The 20,927-nt window shown below is 43.8% G+C and overlaps 1 protein-coding gene across 1 annotated transcript in view; it reads left to right on the top strand.

Annotated features, from left to right (window-relative positions):
* The window catches only part of LOC126416569 (inactive dipeptidyl peptidase 10-like), a 391,761-nt gene that overhangs the window by 96,183 nt on the left and 274,651 nt on the right, over positions 1-20,927 (top strand). The window contains exon 2 of the mRNA XM_050084317.1: positions 2,852-3,065. Coding sequence (XP_049940274.1) covers positions 2,852-3,065 — 214 coding nt within the window. The remainder of the gene's footprint in view (positions 1-2,851; positions 3,066-20,927) is intronic.

Genomic DNA, 20,927 nt, shown 5'->3' with positions numbered 1-20,927 from the left:
TCGGGTGAAAAAATCACGCTTTTTTGTAGATGCAACGACGGATCAAAAATAGCCTCATGAATTATAAAGCAACTACGAATGACACTATGGCCACACAATTGAAGAAAAAAAAGTCTTTCGTCATTTGTTATCCGACTGTCTGTCTGTTCGTCCGTGAGTTAAGACCCCTTGTTCTCGAGAATGGTTAAACGTATCAGGTTGAAACTGTCATATACTAAGGTCTAAAGTCTCTTGGTGGTATAAAAAAGGTTAACTTTCAAGGTCAATGCAAACAAAAGATACAACCATTTATGTTACTCATTTTGATACTCGAAAACACACTTACTAAAAGCTATAGGATACTTCCCATTGACCTACAATCATGAAATTTGGCAGGAAGCAGGTTTTCATAGTACAAGTAAAGCAAAAAAAAATCATACAAATTCTTAATTTGTAATAATATCACACAAAAATATTTATTTGTTATCCAAGTTCAAACTTAAAACATTCTCGAAAGTCTTGCAATTCCCGGAACCGGTATCTTACCAATATCAATATCGATAACAGGAAAAAGCCGTCGAGATTCTCCATTCCTAGGATGGATGAACTGCATATGTACGTAATTAAGTTTGTACGGAGCCTCCTATTCGCGCCTGGCCAATTTTTTAATAATATTTCACTTTCATTTTAAGTAGCTAGTGGCCTTTTCTAACATAAGTACACTCAAGTAGATATCAAATTAACATATTTTCCAAATGACTATGTTTTACACTATTTTTAATAAATGTGGTTCTACAAAATTTCACTCGTGTGTCAGATATGTCTGCATTACGTGGCACTGTGAAAAACAATTCTTATTGACGCAGACGCCAACCACACATTTCTTGCACCTCAGTTTGGTATGATGACGACGTCTCACAGTGCCACCCTATGCACACTTCTTTAAGTTCCCTTTACAGCAATATACCTTCTACTCTAGATCTTCTTTGATTTGGGTCCCTGCGGGTCTCAGGGACACAAAGATATCACACTGGTATTCTTGACACAGGCGGAGTTCCTCTTTGGATCCAGAATTTCCTTCTGTATTTGCAGACATGATATTCAAAGCCGGTCTTCAAAAAGGCTTTCTGGATGAAAGTTGATGATCATTACCATGTTTCTTCTTTCTGAATGGACCAGCCACCAGGCCGTTTGTGGTCGCCTGACGCCACATAAGGTACGCCTGATTTCTTTCTGCTTTTCTTGGTAGTTTGCACGTGTTCTTACTTCCTTACTCATTGCTAAACGTACTGCTTTCTTTCAGCAGTGCTAGTTCTGCAAGGTTCGCAGGAGAGCTTCTGTAAAGTTTGTAAGGTAGGAGACGAGGTACTGGCAGAAGTAAAGCTGTGAGGAGGGGGCGTGAGTCGTGCTTGGGTAGCTCAGTTGTAGAGCACTTGCCCGCGAAAGGCAAAGGTCGCGAGTTCGAGTCTCGGTCCGGCACACAGTTTTAATCTGCCAGGAAGTTTTTAATTTTTATGCTTGTCATTATTTTAATTAATGTGTGTGAAAACTAATCAAGTTCTGTTTAAAGTTGGTCACCGTCAATCTGCTACTTTAAGTGTGCAAGTGGCATTTCTATCGTCTGACCTAACGGCAGAAGATAAACACGCCACGATAAGACCACGAGACATATTGCTGTCACTCGCCTACTTCGTTAGAGCGACAAGTCAAATAATCTGATGGTGTGTGTACTGAAGGTCTTACAGTACGCACACAACAACGTCCATGGTCTTTTGCGATCTCGCACTCGAGGGGTTCCTTGTGAGATCCGTGAAAAACTTCCGCATCATGCATGACGCTTTAATTTATTACTTCTTTAGTACTGAGTCTATTCAGAACACATTTCACAGACAGTAACCACATATGCCATTGGATGTACCTGCAAAATTATATCATTGCACAGCACACAATTTAGGAGATACATCGCAAATATTGAACTGCGTGAAAATGCAACTGCAGGGCGGAATTCGCTAGAGATACAGGTGAAATATGTGAACTAATACGCGTGAAATAAGTTAAAAATATGTGAAATATGTTTTGACATGTGCGCACGAGAGCAAAGCCACAGGTAAGAAGTTCATCCTGATCCCTGGATCGATTCGATCCAAATTTGGTAAAAAAAATGGTAACGATCTAGAAAGAAATACTGTGGGATGAGGAGGAGGAGACGGACAAGGAGGAGATGGACACGAATAGGGGGAGGAGAGAGACAGTGAGAGGGAGATGGGGGGAATGGATAGGGGAAGAGGAAGAGGTGGACAGAGAAATGAAATGGACAGAGACAGGGTTAGAAGAGAGAGGCAAAGAGAGGGGGAGAGGAGATGAACAGAGAAGGGGGAGGAGGAAATGGACAGAGAAAGGGAAGCTGAGGAGATGAAAAGGGAGAGGGGAAGGAGGCAATGAACAGAGAGAAGGGTGAGAAGGAGATAGGTAGAGGGTGGGAGGAGGAGATTCTCAAGAGGGGGAAGGAGAAAATGGAATGAGGGGGGGGGGGGGAATGAGATGGACAGAAGGAGAGGGAGTCGATCGACGGACGGGGTAGGGGCAGATGGACAGAGTAGGTAGAAGGAGATGGACATAGTGGGGGGCAGGAGGAGATGGAAAGAGAGAGGAGGAGGAAGGTGGAGGAGGTGGACAGAGAGAGAGGGGATGGAGGACATGAACTGAGAGGGACTGAAGAATGAGATGAACAGTGAGAGGGGGGGAAGGAGGAGATGGACTAATATAAGACTGAAATAATTGTATAGCTGGGCAACGTTGATTTGCTCAGCTGGTATATACACACTACTGCTGGTCGCTTGAATCTGATGACGGGTGGCACGATGTGTTGCAGGAGCTGGTGTCGTCGGGCCCGAACGAGCGCAACTGGCGCGGCATCCTGATCGCGCTGCTCGTGATCGTGCTGGTGCTGGCCATGATCGCGCTCTCCATCGCCATGCTGTCGCCGCCAGACGAGGGCCCCAGGGTGCGCGGCGCCAAGCTCACGCTGGACGACGTCCTGGGGCCGCGCCTGAGGGCCCCGCCCTTCAACGGCTCCTGGGTCTCTGGTGAGTACTGCCAGTTCCTACTGCTGGCCACAAGCAGATTTTCCATAGGCGGGGGTTTCTACGTCTGTGCCCTGCAAACCGCTGTGAAGTAAATGCCGTATGGTACTTTACGCTGTGCCAGTTATTAGTGCTTCTTACAGCTCCACTCACATTTGGAACAAACGAGCAACAACTACTTAAATGCTTCTGGGCGAGCAGTAATTTGTCTAATCTTGCTGGAAAGTTCCCGGACGTTGCGTCCGTGGTACTGTCTAAAGTAAACAGTGTTTCTACGAGGCAGCTGCTCGTCGCCTTTAGATGTGACTCTCGTTAGCTGTTGCGGCTCGCCAGATTACACGCTGACTCGCTAAAAAAGAGCAGGTGACAAGAGGCGGGGCTACAACGTCAGTGTGAGTTCTGATGCTGATGGCTCATACAGGTGACTCCGTACTCTGAATGAAGAATTACCTTTTTGTTGTACTGATGATGGGCTGTGTTCGAAACGCGTCAGTAGATACCTATTTTTGAGCAGTAAGTGAACAGTTATTCTAATGAATGATTCAGCAGTGTGTAACGGCCCCCTCCCTTAATATGATGAAAATTCAGTTTTATGTTAGTAAATAAAATGACACATGCTTTAGGAGAATATAACTTCTCATCAAAACATTTCAAAGATGTTCGCAGGGTGGTCGTCACAACGCTGAATAATACTGTTTCAAATACAAGGTTTATGGCTCTTCACTTTTGTTGTCTAGGGTATTATATATTTATAAGAGGTCCAGATTTTTAAAAAAAAGGTAAGGCTGGAGACATCCAGTAGTTTTATAAAAGTCATCACGGTTTTTATTCTTCTTTAAAAAACACACGTAAAGTTTACATGGCGTTTACATGGCCTCAACCTCTTTGGTTCTGCGATCCACACATGTTTACATGCAATGGAATTAGGCGGCACTAAAAACACTGACCGACGTGACTTTCACAACTACACTGAGCCAACTGCCTGCCGGTCTTTGACAGTGCTCGTATTTATAACCTTCCAAAGAGATCAACAAATTATCTCTTTTTTTAGAGTCAATTAAACTGTTATTAAATGAATTATTTACATGAAATAGTTACAAATGATTCTGGTGTTCAGGTGTGTAGATTAAAACCATAAATTATGCATTTTAAAATTAATTACAAGTGTCAACCAAGTGAAATAGCTGGATTACAAACTGTTCAATACGACCTTTCTCATTTGCATAATATTGGAGTTAAAAAGTGCAAATCTGTAAATTACGTGAGTATGCAGTACAAAAGTATTATTAAACTTATTTGTTTTTCATACTAAGTGCAGTGAATAATCAGATTTTCCTGGCCAAATTTTATAACAAGCAATTTCGGTCACATATGTTGACACTTTGAATAAGCCTATGTGAGCAAAACATAACAGTTCCTAATGAAATATTCGTGTTAAAACAGTTTAAATAAATGTACCCTGCTTTTGCAGTCTCTTTTGGATCGAAATATTATATATTAATGACATTGAAAAACATTGCATCATAATTGCACCCGTACGAAATTTAACTAATCCGAGTTTAATATACTGAAAAATCGTAATTTATCCTCAGTAACGTATACTTCCATACTTCTTTTCCCTCCTATCGGGATCATTACAAGTGGCATAAAGCCTCCTTAAGTTTACGTCGTGGTAGCAGGCCTCCTGCGCGACTTCATGTCGCACCTTAACTTATGTATCGCTAATACACAGAGTACAGCAGTCTCACCGTTTTTCTCAAACTCACAATCAAAATGGTACACTATTTGACACGCTGTGGAAATACACTTAACAACAGTTTAGGTGCAGTCAGATTCCTCAACGTTTCGCCACGCTTCTTTACACGTAAACTCATCCGAGGCAAATCCATCTGTCCTGGCACACTCCGCCACATAGTAACCTAGATGGCCAAACTCTAACTACTACCAATGTTTACCAGTACCAAATACGGTATGCAAAAGCACACGTCACTTTATGCTCCGCTCTGTCTCAACGAAAAAAGACTCTCCACTGTACTTTCTCCCTGACTACGAGCTGCCATCTTGTTCTGGACGCTAGCAGAAAGACACGCTTCTCCAGCTCGATGGTGTCTCCATTACAACTGACCACGACCCGCGCTGACAATTGCAGTTCATTCGGCTGTTTCCATGCTGCTAGCGAACCCACGACATTCTCTTCTCAAGCGTCTGTTCCTCTGAGGCAGTCAACAAACTCCCACACACGCTGCGTCCAACTACGACCCGTTGCCACTTCCTAGGCCAGTCACGCCTACACAAAAAAAAAAAAAAAAAAAAACGCCCCAGCGCCGTTCCACGACCAGCCCGCCGCTGCCCAAGAGCACCTGCAGCGCTGGCCCAGCTGAAGTCGCTGCTTCCGCCAGGTACTGTAGATTACCCAACCGCTGTATCATACCGCTCTAGCAAGCCTCGTCTTGATGCTGCCTCAGCGAGCTCGCTACCACATGTTAAGAATTGCGCGTATGATCCGCACTGGTGTGAGCAGCAGGATGGGCCAGAAATCATTTGTGCCACCAAATTCAATTTCACAGCTCCAACTCATCCTCTAGGCCAACCGCATACCCCACTACAAAAGAGGGAGTGACAAGCACCAGATTGCTACTGATACGTGTTACAAACCGGACACAATGGGAAGGACCAGGCCCCTTTGCTTTCTTCTTTTATCACTCGTTTATTACATCAGAGAAATACACATTTTAAGACAAAATTTAACTACATGAAATATTGCTCCCAGTAAAGATTAACATAAGCAGTGACAAAACTTAGTTTTCTTTTACGGGTTTCTGCTGGCAACAAATTTTAAGGAGGCAATGTAAGGTTTATATCAATTTAGCTCAAACACGTAGCTAGTGATTGAATCACGGCACAGACATTTCAACAATTTAGATAACAAATAAAGAGCGTGAATTTGTACACACAGTAACCAACTAATCAACAGCCTTGCCATTGAATAAGTAGTAGGCCATTTGGAACGAATTAGCAACACCCCGCAACTAGGGGAGTTAATACCAACAGTCTTTAAATGTCTTGCTCCCCATTAAATAAACAAACTCACTATAATTAAATGAATAACAAATCAAACACACTACGCTCCACTGAAACTCTTCAGTGGAAGCCAAGCCAAAATGAAGATTCCATTAACTGACTAGCACTGAAGTCACACTGAAGCTCATCTCTTTGTTCCCAGACAAACATGGGGCAAACTTGTACAAGACAAGATTTTGAAGGGAGCACATCAGTAAAACCGGTAGTGGAGCTAACTCGTGCCACTGAAAGTTAAGGTACTAGACCAGGGCACAAGGTGGTATACAATGAGGTTGCCTTAGTGCTATACTGCGCTCCAAAATATTAATTCAAATGACCAATTCAAAATTAAGCACACATAAACCAGCACTAATTAACGAGGAGTGACACCAGGTCGCTCGAAGGGATGACAACACTTAATTGAAAAGACAAATGCCGAAAGCGGCAGTAACACAAACACCTTCTCCGAGTTTTAACCAGGAATCACTTCCCGCTATACAAGTAAACATTTAACCAAGCACAAGGAAGGAACCCCAAAGAGAATATTCAAATAAAACCCCCAAAAGATTATAAAGGACAGGGAACCCCAACTATTTAAATTTAAAAGATTTAGCTCTCCCCAAAGGCAGTGTAAACGCGAAGGCCACACTTAAGAGGCCACCAAAATTGGTTACAAAAGGTGTTATACATTTGCTCCTTTTCTTTAAAGAAACACAAGGCTGCTTAACTTCTGCTGGCTTCTGCTGGACGTCCAGTATGACTCGTGTAGGATACAGCAGGCAGCAACCCAAGCTAGGCGGTCGCAAGGCACGGCGAGCAAAATCAGGAGAGCAGACAGGCAGGCAGCCAACATATATCCTCCATGCTGAACCGGCAGACCGCATACAACCAACTCCACATATACGTTGTTGCTTCCACCTCGTTCCTCGCGGCGTCTCAGCAGGTAGCCCTAGCAAACGTCAACTGCCACTCGCCCCGCGAATGCGGAAAACAACAAGACAAGCAAAGAAACATCGAAGGATCGATAATAGACATCCAAGAGACTGGCGCGTCAGTAACGAGCGCCATGGCTCAGCTACCACACAAACAAAACAAGTATTACAAACAGAAGGTCAGCAACCACTGGTGTACTAATTAAAACAAACAACATAATCAGGTTGAGAAAAGGGAGGATATGGCCAGCACTCACTGTCCACGACACGACCACCCAACATTCTGCGCCGTGCCCAAAACGAGAGACTCGACAAGCAAGTCCACAAGGCAACAGATGCAAACAGCTTACTAATAAGAGGAGGCTACGACGTTCGGGTCACGGATTTAATTCAAACTTTGTACACGTTTAGTAGACAATTAGAACAACATAATGTGCAAGTAGTAAGGCTTACTACTTGGGCGACTTCGATAACATCGCAAGAGAAGCTTAACCCGTCAATGCTGTACCGCTGCTTTGCGACCCAGAGCACGGCATAGCGGCGGTCAAGTGCTTAGCATTCAAGTTCCGTAATCGGTGGATTATTGTATAGAGTTCCGTTCACGTTTTCTTAATTTATTTTTTTCAACACTAGTCAAATTATTTCATAACATTTTTGTCAGTTCAATAATTCACAGCTGTAAAATACTAACGCGAATTCTTTACAGACGAATGGAAAAGCTGGTAGAAGCCGACCTCGGGGCAGATCAGTTTGGATTCCGCAGAAATATAGGAACACGTGAGGCAATACTGACCCTACGACTTATCTTACAGGAAAAATTAAGGAAAGGCAAACCTACGTTTCTAGCATTTGTAGACTTAGAGAAAGCTTTTGACAATGTTGAGTGGAATACTCTCATTCAAATTCTGAAGGTGGGAGCAAAAGGCAGTTGTAAGAGTCGAGGGGCATGAAAGGGAAGCAGTGGATGGGAAGGGAGTGAGACAGGGTTGTAGCCTCTCCCTGATGTTATTCAATCTGTATATTGATCAAGCAGAGAAGGAAACAAAAGAAAAATTTGGAGTAGGTATTAAAAACCACGGAGAAGAAATAAAAACTTTGAGGTTCGCCGATGACATTGTAATTCTGTCAGAGACAGCAAAGGACTTGGAAGAGCAGTTGAACGGAATGGACAGTGTCTTGAAAGGAGGATATAAGATGAACATCAACAAAAGCAAAACGAGGATAATGGAATGTAGTCGAGTTAACCCGGGTGATGCTGAGGGAATTAGATTGGGAAATGAGACACTTAATGTAGTAAAGGAGTTTTGCTATTTGGGGAGCAAAATAACTGATGATGGTCGATGTAGAGAGGATATAAAATGTAGACTGACAATGGCAAGGAAAGCGTTCCTGAAAAAGAGAAATTTGTTAACATCGAGCATAGATTCAAGCGTCAGGAAGTCGTTTCTGAAAGTGTTTGTATGGAGAGTGGCCATGTATGGAAGTGAAACACGGATGATAAATAGTTTAGACAAGAGGAGAATAGAAGCTTTCGAAATGTGGTGCTACAGAAGAATGCTGAAGATGAGGTGGGTAGATCATATAACTAATGAGGAGGTATTGAATAGTATTGGGGAGGTGTTTGTGGCACAACTTGACTAGAAGAAGGGATCGGTTGGTAGGACATGTTCTGAGGCATCAAGGGATCACCAATTTAGTACTGGACGGCAGCGTGGGGGGTAAAAATCGTAGAGGGAGACCAAGAGATAAATACACTAAGCAGATTCAGAAGGATGTAGGCTGCAGTAGGTACTGGGAGATGAAGAAGCTTGCACAGGATAGAGTAGCATGGAGAGCTGCATCAAACCAGTCTCAGAACTGAAGACCACAACAACGACAACAACATTTTTTATTTAGGGACGGACTTAAAACGCCCAAGTCAAACTTCGATGAATAAATATACTTATATGCATATGGTGTCTGGCCTTTCGGGCATGTCCGAAAGAACAGACACCATATCCATATAAGTATATAGTTCTGGCAATAATGGCCATGACCTTCTTCTTTTGGGCGGATGCACACATATTACCCGAACTCTTACGGGGCTTGGTAAGAATGTGTTCTACGAGTAATGAGTGCGTTGGGTAGGGACACTACGAATGTAGTGTGTGGACATATAAGGCGAGAATGTGGGTCTCCCGGGAGGCGTGCGCTTGATAGTCCCTGCAGTCACACTATCTACTGTGCCTTCGGTGGCTCAGATGAATAGAGCTTCTGGCATGTGAGCAGCAGATCCCGGGCTCGAGTCCCGGTCGGGGCACACATTTTCACCTGTCCCCGTTGATATATATCAACGCCCGTCAGCAGCTGAAGGTATTAATATATAATTCTAATTTCGATAAATAAAGATGCAAACAACTTTATTCATTAATACAATAAGTTGCTACAAGCCAGATCATGGGAGTAATGTACGATTAATCGTCGGCTGTGCTTTAGACATCACAAGTTGCGGTATGATATTTTTCATACTGACAAGGAAAACACAAATTATAACAACATCTACTACATCGAATGAAAGCAATTTTCCCGTATGCACGAGGAATCTTGAGAGTTTCTAAGGAAAAACAAAGCTCGTTGACATTTTGAAAAAATTCTCATTCTTCCAACAATTTGGATACAAACCATACGTAACGCAACATTTTCGTAAATATCAAAATCGGCTCTGAGCACTATGGGACTTAACATCTGAGGTCATCAGTCCCATAGAATTTAGAACTACTTAAACCTAACTAACCTAAGGACATCACACACACCCATGCCCGAGGCAGGATTCGAACCTTCGACCGTAGCGGTCGCGCGGCTCCAGACTGTAGCGCCTAGAACCGCTCGGACACTCCGGCCGGCCTTCGTAAATATCGTTGCCGAAAATTGGCGATGAACGATTGAGTATATGTTAGGAGCATCTTCAAGACAAGCAGTCTCTCGGTCGCTGTCAATCAAATCTGAATAAGTTTGAAGGCGCTTGAGAAAAATTTTAACTTGCCTATAAAAATAAAAGATGCATAATGCCTGCTGTAAGAATAAAATTTAGTAAACATCCAAAAAAAATTGGAAATTCAATAAATCTTTATGGAAATACACGTGTTTTTCATCATATTACGTTTCAAATATAGCATGTAAGAAAAAATATGACTAGTGTCGAAAAGAAAATAAATTTTAAAAAAATGACCGGGACTCGACCCACTGATCCACCGATTACGGAGCTTGAACCAGAGGACCGCCGCCAGCTCGTTCAGTGTATGGAAGGCACCGATGCAACATTGACCCGTGAAGCTTGTGTTGCGCTTTTCTCAAAATCGCTTAACTAGTACGACCTACTACTTGCACTTTATGTTGTCATAATGGACTGTTAAAAGTGCACTAAGTGTCAAATAAATTCGTGATCCGAACATCTTTGCCTCCCCTCGAAAGTTCAAACTCTGGTGCCCCTACGACACCCGCCTGATTCATCCTACTATTTTGCAGGAACTACGCTGACAACAAATAACTTTCACTCAGTTAAAATGAGCAATAGTTACAGAAATCGTTGAAAAGAATGAGGAATCTAATGAGTACAGAATATAGATTGAGAGGCGACTGAAGAACGGCGAAGGTAATGAGGAGTAGCAGAAATGAGACTAGCAAAAAACCTAACTTCAAAACTGGTGACCCCGAAGTAGATGAAGTGGAGGAATTCTGTCACCTTAGATGCCAAGTAACACATGATAGACGAAGCTACGTGGACGCAAAAAGCAGACTGCCACCGGCGAACGGGGCTTTCCTGGCCAAGAGCAGTCTACTAGTATCGAATATGGGCCGGCACAGCATTGTGTGGTGGTGAATCATGAACTGTGGGAAAACCGGAAAAGAAGAGGATCAAAGCCTTTGTATATTGGTGCCACAGAAGGATATTGAAAATTAAGTGGACAGGTAAGAGCAGAAGGAGGTTCTCTCCAGAATCGGCATAGAAAGGAAAATATGGAAAGCAGTAACAAGAAGAACCGGAGCTGTAGAGGGTAAAATTGTAGGGGAAGACAGAAATTTGAATATATCTATCAATAATTGACAACATAGGGGTGCGCCTACGATTAATGTGTGGAACACCTCCTGGGAGTCATGTAGCTTCTTGCCGATGCACCACTGCCACATTACTGTAACCATCGTACCCTTATACTGACTATTTAACACAGAAAAAGCGTCACTATTCAACACTAAAGGATGCATGTCGACTTCTCCCAGTGCGAGTAAAGCGCCTATGGTCCACGTATGGGACTTCTCCTGGGATTCATGTAGCTTTTATTCCGATAGACCACTGCCAGATTACTGTAACGCTAGTACCCTCACATTGACAATTTAACAGAGAAATTGCGTCGCTAATCAATACTATAGGATCCATGACAACTTCCCCCGAGCGAGTAACGCACATACGGTCAACATATGGAACACCTCCTAGGAAACATGTAGCTTTTTTCTGTTGCACCTCTGCCAGGTTACTGTAACCCACACACCCACACATTGACGATTTAACACAGAAATTGCGTCGCTATTCAATACTAAAGGATCCATGCTGAGTTCTCCCAGAGAGAGTAACGCGCCTATGGTCAACGTATGGAACACCTTCTGGAAGTCATGTAGCTTTTTTCCGATGCACCACTGCCAATTTACTGAAACCCTCGCACCCTCACATTGATGATTTAACACAGAAATTGCGTCGCTATTCAGTACTAAAGGATCCATGTGGACTTCTCCCAGAACGAGAAACGAGCTTACGGTCAACATATGGAACACCTCCTGGGAGTCATGCACTTTTTTCCGATGCACCAATACCAGTTTACTGTAACCCTGGTACCCTCAAATTGACGATTTTACACAGAAATTGCGTCGCTATTCAGTACTAGAGAATCCATGCCTGAGATGAAGAGGATGGTACGAGAAAGGAATTCGTAGCGGACCGCAGCAAACCAGTCAGAAGACTTGAAGACAAAAAAAAAGTTCAAAGTGACGACCACCGGTCTCAATGTATACATTACAACGGAACCGAGCTCAAAATCATTTCGCCCCCTTGTTTGTGGAAGTCATTTATGATGACAGATGTGTAAAAACTGTTCCACTTGTGCTTTATACCCTTTATTTCGAAGTGAGCATATCACCTGCAAGTTGCCTGCCCAGAAGTCTTCTCCCAAGCTATTCAATACCATCTTTTCGCATGCTACTTTAAGAACAATTCTTTATCGAGAGCCCTTATAAACGTTAAGAATGGAATCAATTTCTCCCAAATACGAGGGACGTTCAATAAGTAATGCAACACTTTTTGCTGAGAGCCGATTGGCTTAATTCAGAAATCCAATACGCCATATTATTCCCGTTGTATTCTCGTCGGCACTGTAGTGTTGTACCATGTACGCAAGGGAAAGGATGCTGTTTGGTGGCCAGTATCCTCTTTCTACAAAACAATTACATTAACAGGAGGCCACTTAACTTTAAGAATCCGTGAGTTGTGGTACAAGCTCTTCACTAATAATCCACGTTAGCCTCCCTGCTGCTGAAGTACAAGTCCTCCTAAGCGATGAATGACAAACACTAGCCGCGCGGGATTAGCCGAGCGGTCTTAGGCGCTGCAGTCATGGACTGTGCGGCTGGTCCCGGTGGAGGTTCTAGGCCTCCCTCGGGCATGGGTGTGTGTGTTTGTTCTTAGGATAATTTAGGTTAAGTAGTGTGTAAGCTTAGGGACTGATGACCTTAGCAGTTAAGTCCCATAAGATTTCACACACTTTTTTTTTTTTTTTTGACAAACGCCAAACTAGGATGCATGGTGTGCGCCAGTGACTGAGCTACTAACGAGACTGAGACTGAGCAAGTGACTAACACTCAGATTGAGCTAATGACTGAAACTGAGACAGACTGAGCCCTCCGGTCAGCGGCAGGGATCTAAATACACCACTGGCCATTAAAATTGCTACACCACGAAGATGACGTGATACAGACGCGAAATTTAAGCGACAGCAAGAATGTGCTGTGATATGCAGATGATTAGCTTTTCAGAGCATTAACACACGGTTGGCGCCGGTGGCGACACCTACAACGTGCTGACATCAGGAAAGTTTCCAACTGATTTCTCATACACAAACAGCAGTTGACCGGCATTACCTGGTGAAACGTTCAAAAATGGCTCTTAGCACTATGGGACTTAATTTCTGAGGTCATCAGTCCCCTACAACTTAGAACTACTTAAACCTAACTAACCTCAGGACATCATACACATCCATGCCCGAGGAAGGATTGGAACCTGCGACCGTAGCGGTCGCTCGGTTCCAGACTGAAGCGCCTGGAACCGCTCGGCCACCACGGCCGACGGTGAAACGTTGTTGTGATGCCTCGTGTGAGGAGGAGAAATGCGTACCATCACGTTTCCGACTTTGATAAAGGAACGCCGTGCTGGATCCCAACGGCCTCGTATCACTATCCGTCGAGATGACAGGCATCTTATCCGCATGGCTCTAACCGAACGTGCAGCCACGTCTCGGTCCCTGAGTCAACAGATGGGGACGTTTTCGAGACAACAACCATCTGCACGAACAGTTCGACGACGTTTGCAGCAGCATGGACTATCAGCTCGGAGACCATGGCTGCGGTTACCATTGACGCTGCATCACAGACAGGAGCGCCTGCGATGGTGTACTCAACGACGAACCTCGGTGCACGAATGGCAAAATATCATTTTTTCGGATGAATCCAGGTTCTGTTTACAGCATCATGATGGTCGCATCCGTGTTTGGCGACATCGCGGTGAACGCACATTGGAAGCGTGTATTTGTCATCGACATACTGGAGTATCACCCGGCATGATGGTATGGGGTGCCATTGGTTACCCGTCTCGGTCACCTCTTGTTCGCATTGACGGCACATTGAACATTGGACGTTACATTTCAGATGTGTTACGACCCGTGGCTCTACCCTTCATTCGATCCCTGCGAAACCCTACATTTCAGCAGGATAAGGCACGACCGCATGTTGCAGGTCCTGTACCGGCCTTTCTGGATACAGAAAATGTTCGACTGCTGCCCTGGCCAGTACATTCTCCAGATCTCTCACCAACTGAAAAGGTCTGGTCAATTGTGACCGGGCAACTGGCTCGTTACAATACGCCAGTCACCACTCTTGATGAACTGTGGTATCGTGTTGAAGCTGCATGGGCAGCTTTACCTGTACACGCCATCCAAGCTCTGTTTGACTCAATGCCCAGGCGTATCAAGGCCGTTATTACGGCCAGAGGTGGTTGTTCTGGGTACTGATTTCTCAGGATCTATGCACCCAAATTGCGTGAAAATGTAATCACATGTCAGTTCTAGTACAATATATTTGTCCAATGAATGCCTGTTTATCATCTGTATTTCTTCTTGGTGTAGCAGTTTTATTGGCCAGTAGTGTACTTGTGGCCGAGAGGGTGTTGGCGGCGTGTTGTTTGCGAGTCTGTCTTTGGCCTCTCTCCTGATAGGTGTGCTTGATCCAGCGCCTATTATCGATCTTCTTGCTACATCTTTGGCGACCGATGTGCTGGTGACAGCCAACGCTAGTACAATTCCCCACTGTTTTGGATACAAAACACTATTTTTCAAAACAATCTCTGTTCAATGTGATGGACTTATGGCACCTTACGGGGACGGTCTGTAACTCTACTGCTCGACGCCGCAGCCAACGTCTTGCTGCATCGGTAACCTCTTCATCTTCCATGTACTGCTTCCTGTGGACCATCCTTCATTAGGCCAAACAAATGGAAGTAGGAAGGCGAGGAACCCAGCTACCACACACCTCTTAGTTCCCCGACTGGTGGGCGAGTGTGTCAGCACTACCAGCAGAGGCGTCCAGCTATGCAGTGAGGTGTTTCATGGTGATCCGTCGATCATCTCTGAAGAGAGTGCACGCACTTTCCAACATCAAACGAGTCGCCGCTGTGTGCGGAGGGCCGGCATAAAGGATATCGGACCCCGTTGCAGTAATGACAGACACCTCGCCCAGCGAATCACCATAGTATTTTTCTCTTACCAAGTCTCCGTAGACATTCTGAAAGCTCCTATGAATACATGAGATCCTCTGATTTCTCGCAAAATAAATTCAGTGACATAGCTTTGCTTCGAACGCATCTCCATTACAGACGCCATTTCGAAGGCTACGTATAACACCACCACCTACCGAAACTTCATGAAACTATAGGGACCGAAGAAGATGTCCCACAACAAATTCCGCATTTTTCAACCGAAATTTGGTGAGAAAAAACTGTGTAACATTAGATATCGAATGCTCCTCGTACGATGACATGTGTTTCACACTTTTCTCCGTGCATTGTGTCGCTCTCCCGCCCTCTAACCAACTTGCAGTTTTTTTATATCTCTAGGGAACAAATGTAAGGATTTAAAGGTTTATCTCAGTAGGGGTAAGATAGATACTGCCTAATGGAAAATTAAAGAGACCTTTCGAGATAAGAGAACCACTTGTATGAATATCAAGAGCTCAGATGGAAACCCAGTTCTAAGCAAAGAAGGGAAAGCAGAAAGGTGGAAGGAGTATATAGAGGGTCTATAAAAAGGCAATGTACTTGAGGACAATATTATGGAAATGAAAGAGGATGTAGATGAAGATGAAATGGGAGATACGATACTGCGTGAAGAGTTTGACAGAACACTGAAAGACCTGAGTCGAAACAACGCCCCGGGAGTAGACAACATTCCATTAGAACTACTGATGGCCTTGGGAGAGCCAGTCATGACAAAACTCTACCATCTGGTGAGCAAGATGTATGAGACAGGCGAAATACCCTCAGACTTCAAGAAGTATATAATAATTCCAATCCCAAAGAAAGCAGGTGTTGACAGATGTGACAATTACCGAACTACCAGTTTAATAAGTCACAGCTGCAAATACTAACACGAATTCTTTACAGACGAATGGAAAAAACTGGTAGAAGCCGACCTCGGGGAAGATCAGTTTGGATTCCGTAGAAATATTGGAACACGTGAGGCAATACTGACCTTACGACTTATCTTAGAAGAAAGATTAAGGAAAGGCAAACCTACTTTTCTAGCATTTGTAGACTTAGAGAAAGCTTTTGACAATGTTGACTGGAATACTCTCTTTCAAATCCTAAAGGTGGTAGGGGTAAACTACAGGGAGCGAAATGCTATTTACAATTTGTACGGAAATCAGATGGCAGTCGTAAGAGTCGAGGGGCATGAAAGGGAAGCAGTGGCTGGGAAGGGAGTGAGACAGGATTGTAGCCTCTGGTTCAAATGGCTCTGAGCACTATGGGACTTAACATCTTAGGTCATCAGTCCCCCAGAACTTAGAACTACTTAAACCTACTAAACTAAGGACATCACACACATCCATGCCTGAGGCAGGATTCGAACCTGCGACCGTAGCAGTCCCACGGTTCCGGACTGCAGCACCTAGAACCGCACGGCCACCGCGGCCAGCTTGTAGCCTCTCCCCGATGTTATTCAATCTGTATATTGAGCAAGCAGTAAAGGAAACAAAAGAAAAATTCGGAGTAGGTATTAAAATCCATGGAGAATAAATAAAAACTTTGAGGTTCGCCGATGACATTGTACTTCTGTCAGAGACAGCAAAGGACTTGGAAGAGCAGTTGAACGGAATGGACAGTCTCTTGAAAGGAGGATATAAAATGAACATCAACAAAATCGAAACGGGAATAATGTAATGTAGTCGAATTAAGTCGGGTGATGCTGAGGGAATTAGATTAGGAAATGAGACACTTTAAGTAGTAAAGGAGTTTTGATATTTGGGGAGCAAAATAACTGATGATGGTCGAAGTAGAGAAGACATAAAATGTAGACTGGCAATGGCAAGGAAAGCGCTTCTGAAGAAGAAAAATTTGCTAACATCGAGTATAGATTTAAGTGTCAGGAAGTCGTTTCTGAAAGTATTTGTATGGAGTGTAGCCATGTATGGAAGTGAAACATGGACGATAAATAGTTTGGACAAGAAGAGAATAGAAGCTTTCGAAATGTGGTGCTACAGAAGAATGCTGAAGATTAGATGGGTAGATCACATAACTAATGATGAAGTATTGAACAGAATTGGGGAGAAGAGGGGTATGTGGCACAACTTGACAAAAAGAAGGGACCGGTTAGTAGGACATGTTCTGAGGCATCAAGGGATCACAAATTTAGCATTGGAGGGCAGGGTGGAGCGTAAAAATCGTAGAGGGAGACCAAGAGATGAATACACTAAGCAGATTCAGAATGATGTAGGTTGCAGTTAGTACTGGGAGATGAAGAAGCTTGCACAGGATAGGGTAGCATGGAGAGATGCATCAAACCAGTCTCAGGACTGAAGACCACAACAACAACAACAACAACAAGGGGACTTAACATCTGAGGTCATCAGTCCCCTAGAACTTAGAACTACTTAAACCTAACTAACCTAAGGACAACCCAACTCTGGGTGTTGTGTGATGTCCTTAGGTTAGTTAGGCTTAAGTAGTTCTAAGTTCTAGGGGACTGATGACCATAGATGTTAAGTCCCATAGTGCTCAGAGCCATTTGAACCATTTGACAACCCAACATCCATGCCCAAGGCAGGATTCGAACCTGCGACCGTAGCAGTCGCGCGGTTCCGGACTGAAGCGCCTAGAACCGCTCGGCCACCACGGCCGGCACTTGCAGTTAAGAGTTCAGTAAAACAAGAACCCACTGATGATAACATAAATGTGTTGAAACGTGTTCGGGCAAGAACAGTAACACAAGGCAAACTCTGTAGTTTTTGCAAACGAGCGGAAGCCAGTTCCACAATTTGTTCTGAAAACACTCTTGTTGTTAGGGAATCAGGAAACAAACGAATGATTACGAAGTGTTTCAGTTATATTTGTCTCGTATTCAGCGAAAAATGTGTTTCGTTTTTGAGATCTGACTCCCTTCAGAGTCTAACAGCGTGTATTTGACAAATACAAATAATTCATGATCTTTGTATCTCAGCTACGCCACATTCACAAACACTTGTGTATGTTCTCCTGATCCGATACCGATATTTGCTTAGGGGCTGTGAGCAGCAATAAAGTGAATCTTTCCTTCGGTGCTTTGGAAGTGCTTTAAACATGGTTAACTGTCAGATTGTAGTTCAGAAGTAAATTGAGGTTCTTATGCTACAGTGTACGGAAATAACGCTCCTTTTCTCATACCACGAGTATATGCACCACTTGCGTCCCCTGAGGCGCCAGATCGCCGGTTACAGTTCTGCTCGTTCACAGATGCACGAAGTAAATACAGCCCGCACTTGTTTTGAGAGCAAACACTGCAGCTGCAGCTGCTGTATAACGCAAATACGCGGAACGCAGTCTCCAGTGGTTCACCGAGTACCAGTGTGCAACTGCAAGAACTGTTGTGCAGTTGGACGGTCCGAGATAAGCCAGCGCCCAGTAAGGGCACGTAAACAGTATTCGCAGTCTGTAGCAAAACATCCAAGAAATTCACTTGCATTTGCTTGCGGTACCGATTTTCCGCGTCGAAATTTTTTTTCATACATTTTATTTTCACCGGTATGGGAGTCCTATCGTGATATAAATAAATAGCACTCTTCACCTATTATGGCCGTTGAAATTTTAAAACTCAAACAAGAATTTACACGATGGCTTGATGCAATAATTTGAATAATACATATGACTAACTTTTTTTTTTCAAGTAAACCTAACCCAACGAGTTGCAGAACTGGAGGGACCGTCTCCATAATGAAAATATCTTTTTAGCTGAGGAAATTATTTCCATTTTATTTTTTGGCAAGTTTCTTGGTTCAAATGGCTCTGAGCACTATGGGACTTAACATCTGAGGTCATCAGTCCCCTAGAACTTAGAACTACTTAAACCTAACTAACCTAATGATATCACACACATCCATGCCCGAGGCAGGATTCGAACCTGCGACCGTAGCAGTCGCGCGGTTCCGGACTGAAGCGCCTAGAACCGCTCGGCCACCACGGCCGGCGGCAAGTTTCTAACAATCTTTTCTGCTCTGAAACATATTCATTCGTTCATTGGGAAACATAAGCTGCAGTCGTCGATTACAAGTCCTTTGAAGTATTATAATTTATTTTCCCACGAACATTCCTATCGTAGACCCAGAGATGCCCAATTGACATTTCTCTCATTTCCCGTAACACAGTGATTAGTTCATGTCTGAAAGCGAAAAGTACGAGAGCTGTCCAGAAAGTAAGTTCCTATCGGTCGCGAAATGGAAACCACAGTGAAAACAAGAAACGTTTTATTTTCAACAGTTAGGTACACCTTCCACCTACTTCTCTACATACATAGTCGCTGCTCAAACTTCGAGTGTTGTCGTAGTGTTGTATCAACTTTCCAATATCCTCGTCATAGAAAGCAGCCGCCTGTGCTTTCGGCCAGTTATCTGTACTTGTCTGCAGCTCATTGTCTGTGGAAAAATTTAGTCTTCATAGCCAGCGGTTCTTGTGAGCAGAGATGAGACTCAGGGGTAGCCAATTAAGGACTGTATTGTGGGTGATCAAACACTTCTCTTAACGCTGCAGTAGCGTCTTCATTGGCACGAAGAAGGAACTGCTCGACAGTTGTGTTATGTGGGCTGCATGACACAGGCGAAATCTGTAACCAGGCCCTCATACTTGGCGGGAGACGATATTCCCTACGCATCTTTACGTTCTCACTGTTCACTCAAAACTGATAAGAGCGACTCGACACGATCGGGAGGCATACTAGAGACACTGCCCAACACATCTGTGCAAAGCTTTACCGGATTTTGCCCGTGGTTTCCATTCCGCGACCGATCGGAACTTACTTTCTGGACAACCCTCGTATTCAAAAATGGTTCAAGTGGCTCTGAGCACTATGGGACTTAACTACCGAGGTCATCAGTCCCCTATAACGTAGAAATACTTAAACCTAACTAACCGAAGGACATCACACACATCCATGCCCGAGGTAGGATTCGAACCTGCGACCGTAGCGGTCGCGCGGTTCCAGACTGTAGCGCCTAGAACCGCTCGGCCACCCCGGCCGGCCCAACCCTCGTATTTCTAGTTCCTCTAAATTTGATGACAACCAACCTTTTTCTTCTAAATGCAATATATTCAACTTCTCTGTGACGCATATTTGCTATTTCATAGACATACAGATGTTCAAAGGTCTTTGATTCGACAGCTGGTATTGCAGTCTTTGGTAGGCAAATGGCAGTTGACTTTCGTTAGACTGTGAACTGAGTTCCCTGAGAGTATCAGGTACCACCATTAATTACAATCGCTACAGCATGGTATGTAGAAAGGAGGGTCTTTTATGTCGAATAATGCATTTTTGCAGCTTGCGTGTTTTTACTGTGCCTAATGGCGTAATATTTTTAAGTGTAATACTACACGGACAACGTAAATATATACCACATACGTGCATGTTAATAAGTGAAATAATGCGAAATAATCATACGTGCTGTGTCCTTGTTTATGGAAGATGATAACTGCGTCAAGAATTCCCGAAACATCTTGCTGAAATTACATAAATCACACATTCGGTCAGCTGGTGAGTCATAATCTCCGTACTGATATCGTGATACTGTTGCGCTATGGCCTCATAAAACCTGAAACTTATATAGCAGCATTACCTATAACGCGTAATAGCCACAGTAAAGACCGATCTCAAAAATTTTTATCAATTTAACATCACTGTTCAGCGATGAATGCAGGTTTACCGTTGCCACTAACTGCCAAAACTTGTGTCAGTGCAGTACATTCGTCCCGAACAGAGAACGTTAAGCTAGAAATTACACTGATGCCACCTAGTGCTAGTTCATAACAGCATCAGGCATTTTCTATCGTATATCATGT

The sequence above is a fragment of the Schistocerca serialis genome, chromosome 8 (assembly GCF_023864345.2).
Source record: "Schistocerca serialis cubense isolate TAMUIC-IGC-003099 chromosome 8, iqSchSeri2.2, whole genome shotgun sequence".
In the NCBI taxonomy this organism is placed as follows: Eukaryota; Metazoa; Arthropoda; class Insecta; order Orthoptera; family Acrididae; genus Schistocerca; species Schistocerca serialis.
This window is presented reverse-complemented; position numbering and strand designations above follow the sequence as displayed.